Raw genomic sequence first — 17,652 nt, forward strand, 5'->3', positions numbered from 1 at the left:
TCCAGTGTCCAGAGACCCGCTATTCCAATTTAGTCCCATAATTGGCTTTCTGTACAGCGCACAAGTGGCAGGGAAGTCTGGGAGTACAGTCAAACCTCGGTTTTCGAACGTCCCGGTTCTCGAACAAATCGGAATTCGAACAAATAAATTCGAGATTTTTTTGCTTCGGTTGTCCAACAAAATTCGAAGGTTGAACCTCGCGAGATGAGCTGAAAGGACCCGAGAAAACCCGACCGCGCGGCCCGGATGCCGACTGACTCCGTTCGTTATTGTAATTTCGTTACTTTGAGGATTGTATTAACCCCTAATCATGCCTCCAAAGAAAGCAAGTGGGAGCAGTAAAGCCATCCTAAAACACAAAGGCGCTCTTTAAGCAATGCGACAGTGAGCGCCCGGCGCGCTGCGGTTGCGCGACCGCACTAAATTAAGCTCCCTGCGCACTGAGGTCCACTTAAATTTTAGAAAGTACATCAGAACTTTAAAAATATTTTCTAAATTTCAGCGACGGCTCTGTCACAATAATGCGACCAGCGCGGTGCAGTTGGGCGGTCGGCGGCACGCTACGGTTGAGCGTTCTCTCTCGCTCTCTCTCTCTCTCTCTCTCTCTCTCTCTCTCTCTCTCTCTCTCTCTCTCGCTCTCTCTCTCGCTCTCTCTCTTGCTCTCTCTCTCGCTCTCTCGCTCTTTCTCGCACTCTTTCTCGCTCACACACACACACACACACACACACACACACACACACACACACACACTAGGACTAAATATCAATGTAATATTTTTCTGTAAAATATTAAATTTTAAATTTTTAGTGAAACATGACATTATAAACAATCTTGAAAGCGACAGCTACTTCTTGGGTAGGCTATTGAGCAATGCAAAGAACAACCCATTGCATCCACACTTTAAATTATTAATGATACTCATTGATGTGAAGACACATATTTTCTCACAAAAAGAAACACTTCAATATAAACAGTAAGCAATCTTTTTTTCAATAAATGCCTGTCGACATTTTCAAATGATCACTCCTACAACATTCCTAGGAAATGACAATGTCCCTTGACTGGTGAGGGGACAGTTTATTTCGAGAACAGGCTCGCAGGCACCACATTAGTGGTCCCTGGTCCAGCGGCATACTGATTATTGGACGAGAAGTCTTGTTTATTATGTGATGTAATAAAAACGTAAAATGAATCTAATGGATATTGTGTCTCGTCGATAAAACGTAAGTCCTTTATTGTTAAACCGGCAGCTGTGTTATGCGTCACTGCACACTTTTATTGTGAACTAACTGACCGGAAGTAGTGCAGTATTTTTCTCACCGCGCTAGTTAACGGTGATGTGAAGATGGCGACGCACGGTCGCTCTCCGCTGCTGCTACTGCTGTTATCATACGTGTGTCTTTGTGGCTTCGGCTCCGTCTTCGGCCTCAAAGCCGCCAGCGGCCCCGCCGAGCCTCCGAATAATCCGGTTGTCCTCAGAGCCGCTGAGCCACAAGCCAAGGATGCACCTGCCGCCGCTGCCGGGGCCTCACAGCCTCGAAGGGCGACCGGTTGGAAGCTGTCCGAAGAGGAGGCCTGCAGAGAGGACCTGACCCGACTCTGCCCCAAACACACATGGGCCAATAACCTGTCAGTGCTGGAGTGTCTACAGGACCGCAGAGAGGTAAGCGACAACCGCCGCTTGATGTGCTGATGATGCTGGCTGCGACGCCGGGGCCGCCGTGCTTTCGATTCATGGCTGTCAGCTGGGCATTGAGGTGAAGCTGCATCGATGGACTGCTGTCCTTTTTTGTGAGCACTTTTACGACACACTGAGCATACGGATTATATTGACATCAGCAGATACTTTAGCCAATCATTAACAAAAACGGCAGATCAGACATGATGAAAATCTTTGCCCTTTTAACGAGACAAGTTCCCTGTGTTGTCTTATTATATTTTTTTAAACAGAATGAATCACTATTTTTAAGGAGCTCAACTAATTCGTTCTTAGGTTTACTGGGTACGCCCTGTCAGAAATGATTGATAGGGTGATAGCTTCTTATTTAATTATCTAACATCAAACAATATTCTTAATAAAACTGTGTAGTAGCTATTATTTGGGGGGGATCCAGTATGGACAGCCACATCTTCTTACTACATATTTGTTGGTTTACAAATGTGTCTTTATTGCTTGAGATTGAAGTTTGTCATTGAGTAAAGTAAGTGCAATCTAGGACTGAGAGACGTCAACCTTCAAAGTGCTTAAAATGGATTTGAGTCCATGCGATTCATAAGCACCTGATTCCATCAGGATTCCTGTTGATTTTTTAATTCAGTTAAGAATTTCATACAGTGCCAATTTTTCATTCACATGGAAGACGTTCTCAGAAGAACCAATCCTGCAGACAGTTCTTGTTGTAACTTCGTGCATCAGTAAAGATATTTGCAGTAAGAATTGAACACAATGCAGTTACAATATCGAATTATGTGTGTTATTAAACATGCACTGATAAATAATTATGTATTTCACTGAAATCCTGGTTAAGATAAATTATTTTAAAACTTTTGGCGTTGTTGTGTGTATTGTGATGGCTTGTGACGGAGTGTGAAGAAGCATTTTGGAGGAGGAAGATGGGAGCAAGAGTTTGTGCAGTTGTAAAGTAGGAGCGGATAAGAACAAATGAGACAATATTGAGTTGACTTCTCGTAGGGAAAAGAGTTCCAAATAAACTAGGATTGCAGTGTGGTGTGCGTGTTGTTGGGCTACCCCTGTTGACGACCGTGACGCCTCCTTGGAGAAACCTCACCCCTGCATCCCCCGACTACGGTTAGGCAGCAAGCAGGAACATTAGAGAATGTGAGGCTTTGTAAAGTGCTTTGGCAGCCGGTGCACATATTACTCTGATATATGCACTCCATCATTTCAACAGAATTGGATTCAGTTTTGGTCCCAAAACGATAAAATTTTCAGCCCCTCTTCTGTAATTGTATTCAAGTCTTGCTTGGATATTTTTCCCTTCAGTTTTGTCTTCAGCCAGTGGAATGGATTCAGGTCAGGTGATTGACTTTGCCCTTGCTTAACATTCCACTGCTTTGTCTTAAAAACTCTTTAGTTGCTTTTACTGTATACTTCAGGTCTTCGTCAATCTGCACTGTGGAATGCCGTCCAGTGCAGCGTTTGGTTGAATAATATGAGTTGATAATATTGCCTGAAACATTTCACAATTTATCCTGCTGCGAAGCTTGAGATTGTGGCCAAAATTACAAGTTGGGTTGATTAGAAAAAAAAGAAATCAGTCTATCGCTGACTGTGACGGAGAGCCAGCAAAACCTGCCATTTTCAACTATACATCAGCAAATAGGGTCATGCTTCTCCTCCAAAAAATGAGTGTGGCCAAATCCTGTGCAAAAGTTGGCCAGTTCGTGAATAAGATTCAAGATTCAAGATTCAAGAGTTTTTATTCGCCATGTTTGAGCGTGCCAAACAAGGAATTTGACTTCGGTAAAACACACCCTCTGTTCAACATATAGGTGACTAACAACACTCAGGACATGTGAATAATGGCAAAAACAGTGTAGACAAATTCAAAAGGTGTGAAGAGCAGGATGTTATTGCACAGTAATGCCTCTGAGACTCTATGAGTGGTGTGAGTTCATCAGAGCAACAGCCTGGGGGAAGAAGCTGTCTCGGTGTCTGCTGGTTTTGGCGTACCGAGCTCTATAACGCCGTCCGGAGGGGAGTAGTTCAAACAGACTGCAACCTGGGTGAGAAGGGTCTGTAGAGATGTTCCTTGCACGTTTCCTGGTCCTGGACAGGTACAAGTCTTGGATAGAAGGGAGGTTGATTCCAATGATCTTTTCTGCAGTCCTGATTGTCCGTTGCAGTCTGTGCTTGTCTTGTTTGGAGGCTGATCCAAACCAGACAGTGATGGAGGTGCAGAGGACAGACTGGATGATGGCAGTGTAGAAGGTCTTCAGAAGCTCTCGCGGCAGGTTGAACTTCTTGAGCTGTCTCAGGAAGTACAGCCTCTGCTGGGCCTTCTTCCGGACAGAGTCTATGTGGCCGGTCCATTTCAGGTCCCGAGAGATTGTGGTTCCCAGGAACTTGAAGGTGTCTGTGGAGAGAATAGTATTACTGCGGATAGTGAGGGGTAAAAGTGGTGAAGGGTCTCGCCTGAAATCCACTGTCATCTCCACGGTCTTGAGCGGGTTCAGCTCCAGATGGTTTTGGTTGCACCAGTGGACCAGCCGCTCCACCTCCTGTCTGTACGCAGTCTCATCACCGTCCTGGATCAGTCCGATGAGAGTGGTGTCGTCTGCATACTTCAGAAGCCCTGTGCTACGTTTCTCAGTCGTCAATCAATCCAATTGAACCACTTCCTTCTTTGTTTCATTTCAAATCTGTTGCAAAAGTGCTCGGAGTCAAAAGATGAGAATTGCATCAATGTCACATTATTTGCTACCTGACTGCAATTGCTATGGCATCTGATATTTAAAAAGCATCTAAATGAGTTTTCTCACATTTGTGCATACACTTACTGAAGTATGCATGTGTGCTGATTATATGTGTTAGTATCTCTGGTACCTCAGCACCATGCTGTTCACCACCAACACACACACAGGCACACACACCAGCATCCACACATGCACACACACTCTCTCGCTCTTTTCTCTCCCTGCTCCTCCTCAGGCCCCTTTTTTGAGATAACTGCATTTCTTCAGCTTTGTAACAGCTGTGGCCTCCAGAAGAGGAAAGTGGCTCTTATAAATCTGCCTCCTCTCTAGAGAGGAAGAAGGTACACACTAACACACAAGGCATCATGTGGACATAGCCCACGGGCACTTCCTGTTTGAGGTCAATCCCATCACGTTCTGCTTCAAGATTAGCATCCATCTGATAGGCTTCTTATCAGCATCTTATCATGCCCTCGTTAATTTATGTACACAGTGAACTCCCCATTCCCAGGGGACACCCATGTAAACGAGCCCTTTATACCCTTAAAATGCATCCATTTCAAAACCAGTTTTCACCAACTTCAGACTAACCGGAGTTAGCTACAACACCATGCCATTTAGAATAGAATAGAATAGAATAGAATAGAATAGAATAGAATAGAAGTCAGCAAGTCAGATCACTTATATCACAAGGTGCAATTGGAGGGGCTGGACCCTATTCTCCGCCAGTCGTGGGGGCTTACATTATATTCAAGCCACTGTCCTTGTCTTTTGTGACTCCGGTTAGTCTGAAGTTTGCAGGGATTTCCCTCATCCCATTCACGCCTTTATCAACTCCAATTAGTCAATGCTATTTCAATGCTTTGATGATTTGCATTGATCAATCTGCTCATGTTTCCAGGCCTTTGATCTGAATAGAAAACATTGGCTTTAATTAATAACTCATAGTCTGACTAATTGGTAATTTTATATCTCGGCTGAGTCTTCTTCGTCATTAACCTTGTCGTTCCTCCGTCCTTGCAACATTTAGTGGAAAGTCAAGAGATAGATTTGTGTCCCTGTTCCTGCAGGCAGAGAAGGATTTGGATTATGTCCTTCCTTGTCTTTTCTATGCAAAGTGGAACTGTATGATCAACATTTCCTGCTAGGTTTCTTTGGATAACGCATAATGTAATGTTAATTAAGAACTTCAGTTTGCTTCTCACATTTTTCTGTTATTCCCAGTTCACCACATTACTACCTTTTATAGTCGCAGTAAAATTACACTCGACAATTTTTTTAACAGTTTTTTTTTTAATCAGAGACGCAAGCAAACTCCCTACATGTTTTTTGTCTGTCTGACTCTGCCTTCGATTTTTCTGTATCACATCAGTTTTTATAATATAATTTGTACTATGGTAATATATCAATTATGAATCAAAAGTTAGTTTTAGCAACAGTTGAAAAAAGAATTCTGAACCAACATAGCTATAAATTACGACACATGGTAAAATCAGCATTTTAGCTTTGATAGGTCATCCTTAAAAACTAAATTTGCATACACCTGAATTATATTTTTAAACTGGGACATAATTCACACAATGCATTTGTTGGATGAATTATGTTCTGAAGAGGGTTTGGTACATTCCTAACTTGCGGCACTAAATACGATATTCTTTGTGAAAATATGCATTGAAGTGTCACTGCCATTAAGTTATTTTAGCATACAGATGGTGAGTCGCAATTTTCTGCTTTTGTGTGTCTGCAGGAAACTGAGATGGCTCCTGCTTGCAACCATGTAAGTACATAAACACAATTAATCTTTTGCCTTGTATTTGCATTATTGTCTTGGTAGGGTTTTTTTGTTGTTGTAAACTTTGTGTAACCGGTTGGTATTTATTTATTTTTTTCGTGAGGAGGGGGGCATGGCTCGCCACTGCCGCATACACATTCCAGATTTTCTGCAGCAGCAATTGATTACAACAGCTGGTCTCGCTCAGTACATATCAAATGTCCAGAGTTCAGTGACACGCTAAGGTGTTCAGAGAGGATTTATGGAAAGAGGTTGCTTCAGTTGAAACACACAAAACAGCCTTTTTTGTGTTGACATGGTGTTATATTCTGTGTGACACACCTGTCACTGGCTCTTATTGGATCTCCCATGCACAAAGAAAAATAGCCAACACCTCAACAAAGAAGACACAAAGAAAACAGGAAGATTTGAAGGGGAAAAAAATTCATCTGGAAACCTATTTCCATAAACATGTACTGGGGTGATGTGTTTGTCCTGGAATCTTGTTTACTTTTCAGTATAATATTTTTCATGAACTTAAATTGTAGTATTAGATTGATTCAGCGTATAAAAAAACAAAAGGCTCGTATATCAAACCATGAAAAATCTCTCTAATCCCCAGAAACATTCTCTGGGTTTCAGTGCTTTTTTTTTCTCTTAGTGGGATCAGACAGCAGTGTGCGGTAATCAATATACTGACAGACAGTTATGTTTATATAATCATGCACTTCTCAGAATTAAGTTCCCCAGATAAATGTCATTTTTGGCGCTTTAGTTCAGGGTAGAATTAAAGTGTTTCTTGAGATAAATTCTCATTTGTGGAATACTTTTTATTGCTTACCCAGCAGCTGGCTAGACTGTGCAAATGAATGGATTCTAAAATGTGATTCGGGACTCAAAGAGAGATAAAAGCCCTTTATGATGCCTTTTATATGTATGCAGGAAACACCAATACCTTTTATAGTACTTCAGTCTTTGAAAGATGTGGGGAAAAAAATATTTTGTTGGGCCTTCATCAGCACTAAGGACATTCTTTGACCAAAATAATCTGTTAGATTTACCTGGACTCTCAATGTGGCTCCTTAGACAGTAGCCTTGCCCAATTACAAAAGACATATTTTTTGTTTGACACACCTAGATTATGTACATATTGCGCTTTACTGTACAGCACTTATGAGTGCAGCAATTTTATGTTCACAGCAAATGACTTTAAGTAACTCTGCGTAATGGAAACATAATGAATATGAATAATAAATGAATAGAGAGCACTGAATAACTAAACACTGAATAACTCTCTTCATCAGCTCCTGTGGAACTACAAACTCAATCTGACCACTGATCCAAAGTTTGAGTCGGTGGCGATGGAGGTTTGCAAGAGCACCATCACTGAGGTCAGCATTCAGCTCTCAATGTTATCTATCTGCAAATAGTGATGGGAAAATGAAGCTTCATGAACCAGTTGTTGTATTCTTTGGCTCCTCTAGATGGCGATGTTGGTTTAAAGTGAGGATTTTAAGAAATAGCAAGTCGGTGGGCTTTCAGCTCTTCGGTGAACAGAGAGAGTGCCATCTAGAGGTCTAAGTAAACACAACAACCGGTTCATGAATCATCTTGAAGCTTCATTTGCCCATCATTATCTGCAAATATGTTAGGTATGGCAGTCACTGATAATGTAGACAAATAATGGTAATGCTGTTGTTCTATTGCATACGTGACCATTTTTTTTTACATACATTTTGTCACGTATTTTTAAACACACAATCGCCTTCATTTGTTTCCTTCCCTTTAATGATCACAGCTTAAAGAATGTAATGAGGAGGAGCGTGGGAGAGGCTACCTGGTATCTTGTCTGGTCGATCACCGTGGAAACATCAGCGAGTATCAGTGTAACCAGTACATTACCAAGATGACCAGTATTATCTTCAGTGACTACCGACTAATTTGTGGCTTCATGGACAAATGTAAAGAAGACATCAACAATCTACGCTGCGGGAGCATCAATATTGGACACAAGGTGACCTTTTGTTAAAGCGAATGCCTAGTTCCTTTAACGTTAGTTTTGATCCTTTCCATTCGCTGCTGTTGCCTTTACGCATCAGGACATCCATAGCCAAGGAGAAGTCATCGCTTGTCTGGAAAAGGCTCTCGTGAGGGAGGCAGAGCAACAAGAACAAGTTCGTCCAATCAAAGAGGAATGTCAGAGGGCTATCCTGCGGGTTGCGGAACTGTCATCGGATGACTTCCACCTTGATCGACATCTTTACTTTTCCTGTCGAGACGACCGTGAGAGATTCTGCCAAAATGTAAGCACGTGCTTTTTTCGCTCTCTTATTATTAGTATGAATCCATATTACTCTATCCATAAAGTCATAATCTACGATCCCATTTTCCATCTCTTTATTTTAGACTCAGGCAGGAGAGGGAAAAGTCTACAAGTGCCTGTTCAACCACAAGTTCGAAGAGGCCATGTCAGAAAAGGTGCATCCCACCTCACTGGTTCATGCTCGTTTCCCGATTCATGACTCGCGTTGCTTGATTGTGTTTGCGGATTATAATGTTGGCTTTCTCCTTACAGTGCAGAGACGCTCTGACAACACGGCAGAAGCTGATCTCTCAGGACTACAGGGTCAGTTACTCTCTGGCTAAAGCCTGCAAGCTCGACTTGAGGAAGCACCGCTGCAGCCTGGACACCAACCTGCCGCGTGCCCGCGAGGCCCGTCTCTCGTACCTGCTCCTGTGTCTGGAGGCCGCTGTGCACCGAGGTGACCTCTTCATGTTGCTTCAACATGATGTTCAAATATGATAAATGTTCTTTCATCTCATCTCTCATCTTGTGTCATTGATGAAATGAGGAGTGGCGTTGACATTCAAGGGTATCATCATGAAGTCATTTTCATCCATTTATTTATTTGTTTTGTTTCTCTGTATGATCTTTTCATCCTGTGTAGGTCGCCCGGTCACCGGCGAGTGTCAAGGTGAAATGCTGGACTATCGGCGGATGCTGATGGAGGACTTCTCCCTCAGTCCGGAGATCGTGCTGCACTGCCGAGCAGAGATCGAGACTCACTGCTCGGGCCTTCACCGCAAAGGCCGCACTCTGCATTGCCTGATGAGGATCGGCCGCGGTGACCGCAGCGCCTCAGTCGACGGTGTTTGCCAGAGTGCTGTAAGTCACGGGGGGAAACGCAAAGGAATACATAAACAATGGTTGTCACTTTGCTCGTATGCAGAGCAAATAGTGCAAATGATTTTTTCCAATCACATTATGTAGTCTGCGGTGTTTTCGTTTCTTGCTGCTGCCTTTGAATAATTCCATTAACTCTGCTTCCACTTCAGCTTCAGACACTGATTCAGTCAGCCGACCCCGGCGCCGACTACAGGATCGACCGAGCGCTCAATGAGGCCTGTGAGTCTGTCATCCAGACAGCCTGCAAACATATCCGCAACGGAGACCCAATGTGAGGGCACATACACACACGAGCGCACAAAATATGTGAACAATCAGTCATATTATTCAGATGAATAAGCACCTGCCTTTTAGAGAGTGACCCCCTCCCTCTGTGTGTTTGTAGGATTTTGTCTTGTCTGATGGAGCATCTGTATACAGAAAAAATGGTGGAGGATTGTGAGCATCGACTGTTGGAGCTCCAGTATTTTATATCAAGGGACTGGAAGTGAGTGTACTCACTGAGAGGATTTATCAACCAGCCAATTGCCCCGACATCTGAGGCCTGACCCTCTCTTTGCTCTATTTTTACTTGTCAAGTGGAATTACTAACCCATGTGGACAATCTTTTTATAGATGAACATTGTTGTTCTTTGGATTGTAGAACTTTCAGCCTTCATACTCTGTTTTTCTATACATAGTCTGATCACATACCACACTGCAAAGACGAGTTTAGTGACTGTGGTGTGCTCCAATTTGTTGTCTTAGATTGGACCCTATATTGTACAAGAAATGCCAAGGCGACGCTGCCCGACTATGTCACACGCATGGCTGGAATGAGACCAGCGAGTTGATGCCGCCAGGCGCTGTCTTCTCCTGCCTGTACCGCCATGCCTACCGCACTGAGGAGCAGGGCCGTCGGGTATGACATGAGAGCAGAAACTCGAATCTTGACATTGTGTTGGAGCAATTCCAAGTTGTTCTTGTCATTAAAAAAAAAAACGTGTACATGTTTTTAAATTTAATAGGTCGACACTGACATTCTGGTAAGTGGTCTACAACCTCTGTCAATCGAGATTCTGGTGAGAAATTTGAATGATGAAGATGCTTGATGGCATTGATGATGGTGAATCGGAACTGAAATAAGATTTTAATTTCTTTGGATAATTTAATCTGTGGTAGCTTTTTCTGGGCTTTTAAAATTTGATATTTAATTTACATAATAGGAAATAATAAAATGATGGCATGTTGGCATAATGGGTATTAAACATCATCCAGCCAAAACATTATGACCACTTACAAAATGAATACTGACACTGCCAGACCGGTTTTATTTGAGCAAGATGTTAATTATGGTCGTAATATTGAGGGTGCTTGGTCCACATTATAATGATGGTGTTTATTTTGCCTCTAATTATCCTATTAGGTTTTCACGTCAGTGTTTTAGAATAATGGTGTGTGTCTTGTCTTTACGTCTGCAGTTGTCTCGAGACTGTAAAGTGGAGGTTCAGCGAATTCTCCACCAGAGGGCGCTGGATGTGAAACTGGACCCTGAGCTGCAGAAGCGCTGCATGACGGACCTTGGCAAGTGGTGCAGCGAGAAGACCGATACTGGACAGGTTAGACAAATGATTGTTCACATCTGCCAATGATGCAGATTAAATCTGATTAAATCTGTAGGCTTACGTTTTGGAGTTTATTTACTTGGTTCTTTTCCCTTTGGCCATACATCAGCGGTTTCCAACCTTTATTCAGCCAAGGAATATATTTATTTTACGATATAACAATGCACAGTACACCACCCAACGAAAAATGTCATGCAAGTATTTCTACTGATATAATGATGATCTTGTCTCAATTTACTAAGAACAAATTGACTAACTCAATGTGAAATCTGAGCCTTTTATGTTCTCGCACCAAACCATGCCTTCGTCTTTATGGAACCTAGTGGAGAAATTTGCTTCTATACCTCATTGCCATTGATACATAAAGAAACATTATTTGAGGTAAAGTTATAATCCTCTTAAATGACATTGGATAATTTCCCATGGCACTCCGAATAATCTCTTGCTGTACGAGGAGCCACTTTTTACGTGGTCCACATGAATGAAAAAAAATCAGTCAGCTCTAAAATCTTCCATAATAGATACATCCACGAGAATACAATTGCTGACTAAAATACTGGCTACACTGCTCTTCTCATGAAAAATGTTTAATTTCCGTTGCACTATTTTAGTTTTTTTTTTTTTTTTCTCCACAAGCGACACACTTTGAAACATAGTATTTTTAAGGAGCCTACTTGCGTATGGCTCTTTCAAACAAAACTTCCTTTTGCACATCCTATTATGAAGTGGATTTCTTGTCAATTGATGTAACTAGTGTTGTGGCGTCTTTTCCAGTAGTGCCAGGAGACACTGCAGGATGAGTTTGGAGGATTTGTGTGACCCCTGAAATGCATATTCAATACATTTTTACCAGTGTTGCGACCCCCCAAAAGGGGATTGATTTGTTAAACTACATTTGAGATGTGTTTGTGTGTTGCTTCCCAGGAGCTTGAGTGTCTGCAGGAACATTTGGAAGACCTGGTGTCTGCCTGCAAGGATGTTATAGGCAACCTGACAGAATTAGAGTCAGAGGTCAGCAACGTCATCGCTTAAGTAGGAGCAGGTGGCGACCGTACATTTAACCCTGCCATTGTTTCCTTTTCAGGATATCCAAATAGATGCACTGCTTATCAGAGCTTGCGAACCCATGATCCAGGCCCATTGCCACGTGAGAATATTTCTACTACTTTCTGAGCACGCATATAGACACACCTACCAGAAACAAACAACTCTTTGTCAGATATAATAAACTTGGACAAACTTGAATAACAGTAGAAGGCAATAAGCTTTTGTGTGTTTGTCTTTAGGACTTGGCTGACAACCAAATAGACACTGGTGACCTTATGGAATGTTTGGTTCAGAACAAGCACCAAAAGGAGATGAACGAAAAGTGTGCAGTTGGCGTCACACACTTCCAGCTGGTAAGCGTCATCTTCTTCTTTTAAAGCCCATTTCCCACTGTTCCGAGTGCCTGCAGATTTTGATAAGTCGTCTTGTCTTTTTGTAAAGATTCAGATGAAGGATTTCCGCTTCTCTTATAAGTTCAAGATGGCTTGTAAGGAAGATGTGCTTCGCTTGTGTCCAAACATCAAAAAGAAGTACGCACACTAATATTCCCATTTGTTGCATCACTACATTTCTGCCTTACTCTCTCTCGCGTGCATTTCAAAGTACATATTGTACACCAAATTTGTCACACTTGAATTGACTCATTATGGCCTATCCGGAATTTTTTCCTCAGGGAATCAATTTAAATAAAGGGATCGTTTTAACTTATCGGATTGCTAACCACGAATGATCCTCTCATTTAGAGTGGATGTGGTCATCTGCCTCAGCACCACAGTGAGGAACGACACATTGCAGGAGGCCAGAGAGCAGCGGGTCTCCCTGAAATGTCGTAAACAGCTGCGTGTGGAGGAGCTAGAAATGGTTGGGATGGCCTGTCGAAAATCATTTCTGCCAGATTTCAACTCAAATGTATTCTTCTTCTTCTAGTCGGAAGATATAAGGTTGGAACCGGAGCTGTACGAGCCTTGTAAGTCCGACATCAGTCGTCTGTGTCCTAACGTGGCTTTTGGCAATGCTCAGGTAAGATGAGGAACGTTAGATCTACAAATTCCGCAAGCCTTCCAACAAACTCACTCTTTGCCTTCCTCCTCAGATGATTGAGTGTCTAAAGGAGCAGAAGAAGCAGCTCAGTCAGCGCTGCCACCAGCGGATCTTCAAGCTGCAGGAGGCCGAGATGACTGACCCAGAGCTCGACTACCAGCTCATGAGAGTCTGCAAGCAGATGATCAAGGTGAGGAGAAGCAGAGCAAATATTGGGACGTCACGAGAATCACGTCAATTCTCATTGGCTCTAAACACCACCGCAATAGATTTGAAATGAAACTGACTACATGTGCTTCAACTGCACAGACTTCAGCTGTATTTACATTCAAACCAGACGAACATGATAATAGTTTGAGCATATGTCTCCCACTTCTAAAGGGACCACAAGTAATGGGACTTCAGAACTCACAGTGCAGCAAGTTTGTTATGCAATGGCCAAGTCCATCACCTGACCTGAATCCGATTGAGCGTACATTTCACAGGCTGAATACAAAAACCGTTGGTGGTCTGTGGGTTCCAGAATTCAGGCTGGGACTTATTATATTTACGATTGTTGTTTTGTTCTGTTACTTTTGCTCCCTTAAAAGTGGAAGATATATATACAAACTTTTCCAACAAACTACCCCCACTCCATTCACCTGATTTGGATACCCTTAAAAGTAAATCTTAAAAGTCGGAAATTAAAGCACATCTTGTTTCTTTTCAAAGCCATTGTGGTGGTGTTTTGAGATTTGTGTCCATGTCCCAATATTTATGAACCTCATTGTATGTCAAATAATATTCAGCAAAAGTGGCGAAATTACTCATTACTATGTACATGTGTACTTTCTGGAATTTTGTGAAAAGAATAAAGATTTTTAAAAGTCGGACAAACACGAGTAAAAGGAAAAAAAGGATAGTCTATTTGGGGGGGGGAAAAAAACCTTCTCTGCACACAAAATCCACTGACACAACTTCCCACCACTGATTATCACAAACGTTCTTTTGCAGAGATTCTGCACTGAAGCCGATGCCAGGAATGTTCTCCAGTGTCTAAAACAGAACAAGAACAGTGAGTTGATGGATCCAAAGTGCAAACAAATGATCACCAAAAGGCAGATCACCCAGAACACAGGTGCGTGAACATTTGACAGCAGCATTTGAAGAGTCAGACTCAAATCTGAACTGCACCCTTCTCCAGACTACAGATTGAACCCGGTGTTAAGGAAAGCTTGCCGAGCTGACATCCCCAAATTTTGCCAATCCATCCTGAACAAGGCGAGCGAGGACAACGAGCTGGAGGGTCAGGTGATCGCCTGCCTCAAGCTCAAATATGCTGATCAGGTCAGTCCAAAATCATCAGACATCTCCGGTTCCAAGAGAAGGCAAAATCAGACTTGCTTATCGTTGCCCATCATGGGCTGGTTTGGTTTAGAGATTGTCCGCAGACTGTGAAGACCAGATTCGAGTTATTCTCCAGGAATCGGCGCTGGACTATAGACTGGACCCCCAGTTGCAGATGCACTGCTCGGATGAGGTACGCTGGTCATTAAAACCTGTACTTTGTCTTTCTGACGTCCGCTTCTTGTAATGCCGCTTCCTTCTCCAGATCTCTCGGCTGTGTGCCGAAGAGGCAGCTGCTCAGGAGCAGACTGGTCAGGTAGAAGAATGTCTGAAAGTCAACCTGCTCAAGATCAAACAGGAGGCCTGTAAAAAGGTAAGTATTATTGAGAGAAAAAAAAAATCATAATATTTGATAGCCTGATGATGACATCTGAGTTTTGGGGGGAAAAAATTGTAAATGGCTCGATATCATATTGTGAAGATCTTTGCGTTTTGGGTTCTTCTCCCTGATTTGTTGTGCTTGTGTGCAGGAGGTTTTGAACATGCTCAAAGAGAGTAAAGCAGACATTTTTGTGGACCCAGTTCTCCACACAGCCTGTGCCTTGGACCTCAAACATCATTGTGCTGCCATCACGCCGGGAAGGGGAAGACGTGGGTGCTTTCACCATCATCGCGTGTCACTTTTGACTACAAATATTAAATACTATGTTTGAAAAGAACCTCCCTCTGCTGTTCTTTTTCTTCTCACCATGCAGAGATGTCATGTCTGATGGAGGCTTTGCAGGACAAGCGAGTTCGCCTGCAGCCCGAGTGTAAGAAAAGACTTCAGGACCGCATTGACATGTGGAGCTACGCGGCTAAGGTAACCACTAGGAGGAGCCATTTTCACCTTCATTGAAACTTTTTCAACGTCAAGACAGGAAAGTTAAATAGGGCTGAACGATTTTAAAAAATGATATATATTTTGTTCCACTCAATATTGCCATTTAGTATGCAAAGTTTCTCTTCCCATGAATTTTTTTAACAAACAAGCTGTATATTAATCTGGTACAATTTCAGATTTATTATGCATGCAGTAAATGTTTTGGTTATAGAGGTTGGGTGCATGCTAAAATAAAGGCAAATGAACCACAAATTAAAAGGAAGGGCACTTTGTTGATCCACTTGAATAGACTTAACGTATTCAAAACGTTTACTTGCACGCTTTTAAGTGTTCACCACGACAACTTCCCAAGATTCTACGAAGTGTGGAGTGAACATAAACCTGCAAATCCCATTACAACAATAATTCAAACAAATTAGTGGCTTCAATTTTCCCTGTTTCATTCAACTCTGTTGTCCTGTAGGTGGCACCGGCAGAGGGCTTATCAGATCTGGCCGTGCAGGTGATGACCTCACCCTCCAAGAACTACATCCTGCTCATGATCGCCCTGAGCTTGTGCGTCCTCTTCCTGTTGGGGCTGCTGTGCGGTCGGATCACCAAGCGCGTGACGCGGGAACTGAAGGACCGATAGAAGCCCGAGAGCTATCGTCACCTGCTTCGCCCCCTTCGTCCTTGTCCTCTTCAACCTCAGTCTGTCACCAGCCAACATGCCCAGTGCCAATGCCAGTTGCTCACATGTGGTCCTCCTCTTTTCAAGCTTCGCTGTGATATTGCCGAACACCCACCAATTGTCTCATCAAATCAAAGCATTTTTGTTTTTGTTTTGAGTTGGTTGCTATAAACCAGTATCAAAAGGAGCACTGCAAGTGACATGACTGAGGACCGCTGAGGTTAGGACATCTTTCCCCGAGTTTGAAAGAAGACTGGAGCATGCAGCGCTTCATCTCTTCTGAAGAAGAGACGTCAAACAGCAACTTGAGATGTTGAGGCAAACATTCAGACATTTTGCTGTTGCTTTGAACCAATTTCGGATCAATTCTGATGATGCGTCCCTCTTTATTCATGTACAGGATCTGCTTTGACTCGCCATGTGAGGCTAACACTCACGAAGGTCAAACACTTCTCACCGTAATCATGCCAATTGGTATTTTGTTTTCATGCCTTTTTTGTATTGATTGTTTCGATGAGATTTGAATTTGTGAAGCCAAACAATGCAGTTCAAAGTCAACATAGACAGCAGTGCAGATGAGGGTTACTGTATTATATATCTTCTGTATTTCATATTTGATCACTGGAGTGCAAGCCAAAATTGTGTGTTGAGACGTGTTTCCACATAGTTTGCTGCCTTCGAGTCCCATCAATCATCACAACATAGCAACAACAGGCATCCCGCTCTGAACACATCTGCCAGTGTTGCTTTATAGGAATTTGATATGGTCATTTTTCTGTAGATTTATGATACAATTGCAAAAGATACAAAAGATTGTCTCCTATTTTCAATAGCAAGAAAAGCTAAAAGCAAGTTAAAACCCCAAATATGTAACATTTACTCAATGATGAGGAAAAAAAATGGTTGTAATTATAATCTTGTATAGTAATGATTCGCCTCAACCAGGAACTTTTTCAAACAGTTGACATCCTATTGAAGAGCAACAATTACTGAACAACAGCCAGCAACTTATGGAAAGCTGTTTCAGCATTCCCTAAGAGTCATGTACTCATGCTTGTTGTCTTCTCTCTTAAAACAATTCTGTGCAATAGAAGGGGATTAAATAAAATTCTACTAGCTATCAGCTAGTTCTTGAGGAGTACTCGATGTCAAGTTGTGCAGACTTTTGCCTGATTAGTAAAACACGGTTGTCTTCGTGAAGACCGTTATCGGAATGGATATCTAATAACGGCTTTATGGCCGAACGACAGTTCGTATCTCAAAATATTCAATTCAGAGCCCTCGAATTTCAAGGTACCATAATGGATAATGCTCGAGGCTTGTCATAATTGCTGTATGAGCATTTGCAGGACACTTGGTTTTATTATTCAGTGCAGTACTAAGTAAATGCTCTGTCAGCTTTATCAGAAAGGGCTAGTGTCTGGCTCAAAAAAAAAGAAAACAAAAAATCAACAAAGCTGGAAATTAGCTGCTCGCGCTCATCTCAGTTTTGAAGGTCATTATGATGTCCTGTTATTTTCCATGAATCACAAGTTTTAAGGATAAATACTAATACAAAAAAATACTGGATGCAAATGTATGTTGATCACTTCAAGTAATGGGGCAGTTATTGTGAGATTTCGTTTTGCTGTACAGATAAATCAATTTAATAAAAATGTCTGCACATTTTCCTAACTTTGCTTCAGT

At 42.3% G+C, this 17,652-nt stretch overlaps 1 protein-coding gene across 2 annotated transcripts; it reads left to right on the top strand.

Annotated features, from left to right (window-relative positions):
- Window positions 1-1,323: 1,323 nt before the first annotated feature.
- LOC119120348 (Golgi apparatus protein 1-like) lies at window positions 1,324-17,635 on the top strand. Of its 2 annotated transcripts, XM_037247154.1 has the most exons (27): window positions 1,324-1,663; window positions 6,185-6,214; window positions 7,513-7,599; window positions 8,007-8,222; window positions 8,308-8,511; window positions 8,615-8,686; window positions 8,784-8,970; window positions 9,157-9,374; window positions 9,545-9,666; window positions 9,781-9,882; window positions 10,143-10,296; window positions 10,403-10,420; window positions 10,856-10,993; window positions 11,924-12,010; window positions 12,084-12,146; window positions 12,286-12,399; window positions 12,488-12,576; window positions 12,790-12,907; window positions 12,974-13,066; window positions 13,140-13,277; window positions 14,081-14,204; window positions 14,271-14,413; window positions 14,505-14,606; window positions 14,679-14,786; window positions 14,944-15,064; window positions 15,169-15,275; window positions 15,760-17,635. In XM_037247154.1, exons 1-27 carry the CDS (start codon window positions 1,346-1,348, stop codon window positions 15,925-15,927), a joined length of 3,441 nt encoding a protein of 1,146 aa, XP_037103049.1. In that variant the 5' UTR covers window positions 1,324-1,345; the 3' UTR covers window positions 15,928-17,635. The 2 variants fall into 2 exon arrangements, with proteins under 2 accessions (XP_037103049.1, XP_037103050.1); XM_037247155.1 differs by lacking the exon at window positions 10,403-10,420.
- Window positions 17,636-17,652: the final 17 nt, after the last annotated feature.

Source organism: Syngnathus acus, chromosome 3, assembly GCF_901709675.1.
Source record: "Syngnathus acus chromosome 3, fSynAcu1.2, whole genome shotgun sequence".
In the NCBI taxonomy this organism is placed as follows: Eukaryota; Metazoa; Chordata; class Actinopteri; order Syngnathiformes; family Syngnathidae; genus Syngnathus; species Syngnathus acus.